At 42.8% G+C, this 6,552-nt stretch overlaps 1 protein-coding gene across 1 annotated transcript; it reads right to left on the reverse strand.

The window, feature by feature from the left end:
• Window positions 1-6,059: 6,059 nt before the first annotated feature.
• LOC102853527 (E3 ubiquitin-protein ligase TRIM39-like) lies at window positions 6,060-6,491 on the reverse strand. Its single transcript, XM_006896664.1, has one exon. It carries the CDS (start codon window positions 6,489-6,491, stop codon window positions 6,060-6,062), a length of 432 nt encoding a protein of 143 aa, XP_006896726.1.
• Between the last annotated feature and the right edge of the window lie 61 nt (window positions 6,492-6,552).

Raw genomic sequence — 6,552 nt, forward strand, 5'->3', positions numbered from 1 at the left:
GCAGGATAGAGCAGGGTTTAGAGCTGTTGTGCATAGGGTCGCTATGAGTCGGAAACGACTCGATGGCACATAACAACAGCAACAACAAGTAATTGAACATAGAAGCTCTGTATGACCCACCTATTCCATTATTGGAAATATATTGCAAGGATATTAGAATTGAGACAAACGGAGATTAGTAAACCAGTGCAACAATTTCCAAAAATTCTTCATAATTTGGAAGAGACTTTTGAGTATTACACAATGTATTCAAACTATATAAACAAACTAATATAATACAAAAATGTTAAAGAAAGCTTACTTAATGTAGCTTTATTAAAGAGGGCAAGGGAACTCCCAGGTGAGTTCCTCATCCTGGAGAGGCAGAATGGGAAGTCACACTGTGAACTTACTGGGAAGGATTTTTATAAACAGAGTCTTTAGGCAAGGACATTCCACTCTTGTTTATGAGCTCTCTGCTAGCTCAGCCAGGCAAGCAAGGCTGTTTGCTCTTCTAATCAGCAGCAGAAAAGGCCATCTGCATTTGAGTTCTGAATTTTTTGTTCTTCTCTTGGGCCCTTTTGCCTAGACTTAACATCTCAGACTCTTTTTAGTTATAAAACAGGGCAAATTATTTTTCTTTTGCTACTATCTGCTGAACAGGAGTGACGGTCTGGGGGTTCAGAGCCTGAAGTGAGTCACTCTGGTATTAGTGGCCAGGAGAGAATTAAGGTGGTCATTTCCTTGATCCTGTGAAGTAAAAACTTAAAGAGGCATGGAGTGATTAATAACAATTGGTTAAAAATAATAAATAAAAATATTAAACAATGAATAATTATTGGTCTTAGAGAAGGAAAATTTAAGTTATAAATTCGTTTTTTAGTTAATTTGGGTGAAGGTTTGTGATTGAATTCTGTATAGAGGTTTATTATACTAAAAGTGGTGTTCTGGTTTAGCTACAGTGTGCTTGTTTATGCTGGCATTGTGTTTACAGTTCTCAAGTTCCACTGCAGGGGGCGTTAGATGCAAGTGGGCTTAGTGTTCTTATCAGGCTTTGGTTTTTAGAAGGAAATGTGTTCTTGAATGGTGGAACACTCAGTTTGGGTTGATGTAATGGCTTGAGGTGTTTTGGTGGAGTGTGGTTTAGAGAAATTGATTGGTACTGCTGGTAGCAAAGGTTGTTGTAAAGAGGCACACAGAAAATAAGGGAAAGTTTGGTTGCCATTTGACTTTAGTTAAGGAATAGTAAGGTGCAGGCGCCCTGGATAATTTGGAACCAAGTTGGAGCTGCATAGTTTGTGGTTCTCCAGAGGCTTGTTGTATTATTGTCTGCTTAGCTTAGAGAACGTTATTGGAAACTTGTACTTGGGTATTGGCGTCTAGAGCATGGGAAATTTACTTAGTGAGGGGAAACATGTTTGACTTGAGAAAGATGGGGTCAATGGGGTCACTCATGACCTTAATTAATAGCTGTGGGAGTGATCAAAGTGACTGATCAAGGCCTGCTTCCGTGTGGTAGGAGAGGTTTGGGTATATGCTGTTTGATGAGAATGACCTGATTTGAAGGTCCAGACCTTCAGAGGAGAGTCTGGGTATACAGCATTGTGGTTTTTTGGGGTTTTTTTTTGTAAGTGTTTTTCAGAGTAGTTGCTTAAGGAGGGAGAGACAAGGCACAATGTTAAAAGAAGCGGGAAGAAGAAGAAGAAGAAGAAGGAGAAGGAGAAGGAGAAGGAGAAGGAGAAGGAGAAGGAGAAGGAGCAGGAGCAGGAGCAGGAGCAGGAGCAGGAGAAGGAGAGGAGGAGGAGGAGGAGGAGGAAGAAGAAGGAGGAGGGCTTGGGGAACAAGTTACGGTTTAGCAGAAGTAGATGGCTGCACATCAGCCGGAAGGAGTTCAGAAAGGAAGGATAACAGAGTGTTGTTTAGATATAGGCTAAGGCAATAGGAGGTAACTTAACTTAAGACCTATGTGACAGGTCTTAAGTTAGTAAGACAGGACTTAATGTGTCTATGTACTTTGTTTTGTCGGAAGACTGGGAATGACATGGTATGTATAGTTAATAGCAGATACTTAAACTAGATGATACTTGCTAGATGTTTTTGGAGATGATGCTAGAACCGTTGTCTGTTTGTATCAAGGTAGGGAGGCTAAAATTGGCATTATGTGCTGCAGTGAGTCTTAGTTAGGCTCAGAGTTTAATTTTGTTAGAGTCAGGTCTCTTGATGTCTTTCTTTTCTTTCTCTTTGTTCTGTGTCTCTCTTCCTCTCTTTTTCTTTTTTGACTTTCTCTTTCCTTCTTAAATCAGTTTGGTGTTGTTTGGGAGGTTTGTAATGTTGAGAGGCAGAAAACCCCTGCAAAGTGTGTCCCCAAGGACAGTTCAAAGAGGAGCAGTCAGAAGACAGATCTAGCTCATGGACGAGTATAAAGAATTAGGGTGATTTGACACATCGTAGGTGCTTTTAGGCCAGAGAGTGAGAGACAGGTTACAGAGACTTCCAATTTTGCAGAGTTTTCAGAGAATCTTAACATGGAATCAGGGCAGACTGCGAGGTAGAGACAGACATGAAAGTGGACAGTAAAGAACAAGTTTGAGTATAGGAAACCTTTGACTATTTGACATTTCAGTTCTTAAGTTTTGAAGGACAGATGGATTGAACGAACTTAAATAAGGTTACATAATTTGAGATTGCTTTAAATCAGGTGTGATGTTGAGGATATAAAATTTCCAGAGAGCTGTTCCCGGGACATGTCCTCAGATTAGGTATAAAGCTGGAGGTTTGTGAGGAGCGTTGTCCCTGGGACAGGCCCTGCCTCTCTAATGCTTTGCTTACTTAGCAATGAGGCCGTGAAAGCTGTTCCTTATGAGAAACTAAAAAACCTGAGAAAGGAGAGGATTTGATCAGCAATTTGAGGAGGCTTGAGGCTTTCAATGGCAATGTGCCGATTGACTGTTAGACTTCTAGTGGTGAGAGTTAATTGAAAGCTGATATGTGTGACTGTGAGGAGAGATAGTTGGGCCTTGGAAGGGGATACTCTGTATCCTTTGGAGGCCAAGAAGTTTGAGCAGGGTAGAGGGTGGGACTGCACACCAAAAAATTATTTATTTATTTAGGGATAAGAAGTTTATTGGAAGGTAGGTAAGTAATGATGGGTTTCAGATTTCTACCGTGTTGTGCGAAGACAGGCACTTGGGTTTTAGCAGGAAAAGAGGAGGAGTTCTTTGGAGTAATGAAAACAGGTTGGTAGTGAGAGGTTACAGATGATGGGGAAAGATACTATATGATAGGGTTGACAATGCATGGTGAGTGGTAAGAGGCTTGGAGGAAAAGCTGTTAATCCCTATTATTATGACCAGGGTAGGGAAAACAGAATCCAAGAAAGAAAGGAGTACTGAGCAGGTAGTTCTCCTGTTAACCAGAAAGGAAACTTGTCTACCTGGTACCTGAAGGGTAGCTTAGCAGGAGTGGTGAGGGTTGTGGAACCTGGGCATTTTCAGTGTTTGTGGCCAGGCCTCAGAGATCAGCCAGGGTGGGAACTGGGTCTGCAGAATGGTTGCTTTTGTAGGAACTTACCCTATATTCCAATGGCCCTGTGTCCACAGATAGGATAAGGCTGTGTTAGCAGGCTCCGGTTTGGAGGGTTAGAATAGGTGCTAACTCCAATGGTCTTTTTGCCACACTTGAAGCAAGTATCCAGAGGTGAGGAGCAGGTATTTTCTGACCTGTCACCACTGCTGTAAGGCACGAGTTTTTTCTGTCAGTTCCTCTCAGACATTGGAACTTGAAAGGCCCACCATGTCTCTAATAGGGTGTTTGAAGGTGAGTGAGATGTTTGGAGGTAGTTTCTAGTTTGTTTGTTTTTTTTTTGTTTTGTTGTTTTTGTATGCTGTTGGGTAGCAGTGAGAATTTGCTATTGACTTTGGCATTTTTCTCTGCTCTGGGAACTTTCCTGAGTGGGGGACGGGGGAGGGGCTTGCCTGAGCTGACCCATAAGAAGGGAAAGCAGGAACCAAGAGGTCTGGCCAATTTGCATATGTTTTTGCTGCTAATGTTATCAGAGGAAGAAGGTGATAGTTTAATTGTAGGTCAGGGTTGAAAAAGAAGAGTGGATGCATGAAACTTTCTGAATGGCTTGGGAGAGAGGGAGGAAAGAGAAGGTGGATGGGTCTGAGGGAGAATTGGAAAGGGCTACCTGTGGTGAGGCGACATTTGCGTATGACTGAGTTAGGAAAACAGAGGCTGTAAGGGGTTTGTAGGATTAAAGGTGAGTGAGTTTACAGCAGTTAGAGATACAGTAGGTTTTGAAAGTGAGAGGGACTTTTAAGTTTGTAACTTTTGAAGAGGTTATAGGAGGGACTCAGTAGGAGGAGTGGAATAGGAATGTCTGAGTCTGGATTGGTTGAGATAGAAGAGGGCTGGGCAACTGGAAATCAAAGAGATTTAGGTTGGCAGGATCATATATCCTTGGGGCTGATCCTGGATTGGATAGAACAGCAGAGGGCAGAGTAGTTGGAGGACAAAGGGATCCCGCATGGCAGGAATCTTCACCCCTAGCAACAGATGACATAGGGGGCAGAATAGCAATGGCTGAGTTTGGATTGGTCAGGATGAAAAGGCTTTGTTGGGAATTTGGGAGGTATTTAAAGGAGACACTGTGCAGAGGGAGTGGAGGCTGGGACAGAGGCAGAGTCATGGCAGCAAAACAAAAGAAAGTTTCTTTAAGTCTGTTGGCAGAGAAAGTGTTTAGATGCTGAACTAAAGGTTTTATTCTTAGGCCACTGAGAGTTATTATTTAGCTGGTATTGTGGCTACACAGTTATAGAAAAAAGGATCAGTTTCTTGAGGCAGGAGTCTTCAGCTAGACCCAAGTTTGAAAGATTAGAAAGCAAGCAGCTCTGGACATCTGATTTCCCGTGTTTCTTGGATCTGCTGGGGAGACAACCAGGATTACAGGGTGTCCCCTGCAAAGTGGGAGTCTCCAGAACAGAGAGGCTATGGATGACACAAGCATCCTCAAGAGATCAATAGCCCATAAGAAATTTTTCAGTAAAAGTTTCTCAGGTGACACCCCTGACACAGATCTGTGATTGACAGGACAGAGCACCAGTGTGTGGAACTGGGCGCCAGCCTGCCTAAATGAGGGTCAAGTGAGACCAGATCTGGTCTTCCATGGGAGTTCACAAATGTTCTGACTCAAAAGGCACAGTTGCCTTTGAAGCAGGAGACTAGTCTGACTAGCTCTGAGCTCTTTCAAACAATTATGTCAGCATCAGGAATCTCCTGGGAAAGGAGAAGGGGAATACAGAGATTAGAAATACAAAAGGGGCAGAGATCTGGCCAGCAGTTGAACACACAGAGCACAGGGGAGAGGGAGAGCAACAGAACCTTACTTTCCATTGGAGAATCTTGACACTGGTTCAGGAGAGAGCAAGGAATGCCAGCAATCACCCTAAGGTGGGGGCACAGCACCTAAACTCATCTCCCAGGTTTTGCAGCACCATATGTTAGTTTAGCAGACTTAAAGAAGAAATCAGAGAGAATGAGAGAAAACATAATGCAGCTTTATTAAAGGGGGGAAGGGAGCTCCCAGGTGAGTTCCTCATCCTGGAGAGGCAGAATGGGAGGTCACACTGTGAACTTACTGGGGAGGATTTTTATAAACTGAGTCACTAGGGAGGGACATTCCACTCTAACTTACAAGCCACGTGCTAGCTCAGCCAGGCAAGCTAGGCTGTTTGCTCTTCTTATCAGCAGCAGGCGGGGCCATCTGCATTTGAGTTCTGAATTCCTCATTCTTCCCTTTGGTCCCCTTTGCCCAGACTTAACATGGGAATTTATCATTCATAATCTGTGCAGATTGTTAGAGATTTGGGAGCCCTTCCAAAATAAAAATAAGGCTTGAGTAGTCCAGAAAATCCATTAAAAAATGAATGTATATGTGAGTTTGTATGTAAATTGTAAAAGGAAACTTCACCTAGTTCATAGTCGAGATAAATGCCTATACCTCGAGGTTTTGTTGTTAACCTAAGGTGGACTGAAACAAAGCCTTGTGCAACATACATATCATTGGAGAGCTGAATCGTCTAGTATCCATTCTGTCCTGTTAAGTTTGGGTTATCCTTTCTGAATAGAGGTTCTTCACAAACCCCCACCATCCATTCAGGCTTGTCATTCACTCTCACTTCCCAGTAATGCCTGCCTGAATCGAAGCCTTCAGATCTGAGGACCAGTGGGAAAGTGCTAAATCTCCTCAGAGTAGGAAGAGCTATTTTCTTTTCCATCACAAATCTCACTGACTTTTTATCTTCAGATATTAGAAGGCTGGGATGTGCTGTTTCAGGATCCAGAGTTACAGCTCTTTTAAAAGCCTTTTTAATTTTCCTCAGAGGCTTGAACAATGGGGGAAGATTGGCTTCTCTCTCCCTTAACTGGATGGAAGAGGAAGATGGAGGGGTGGGGTTCTCACACACATTATAAATGTTCTTGATGCCCGTCAGCAATTTCATATTGTCCATCATCACACTCCTCTCTGCCACTTCCTGTTTTAGACATCTTCTTGCAGAAATATAGTTTGAA

Source organism: Elephantulus edwardii, unplaced genomic scaffold, assembly GCF_000299155.1.
Source record: "Elephantulus edwardii isolate Elephantulus edwardi_28Jun2011 unplaced genomic scaffold, EleEdw1.0 scaffold00188, whole genome shotgun sequence".
Classification (NCBI taxonomy): Eukaryota; Metazoa; Chordata; class Mammalia; order Macroscelidea; family Macroscelididae; genus Elephantulus; species Elephantulus edwardii.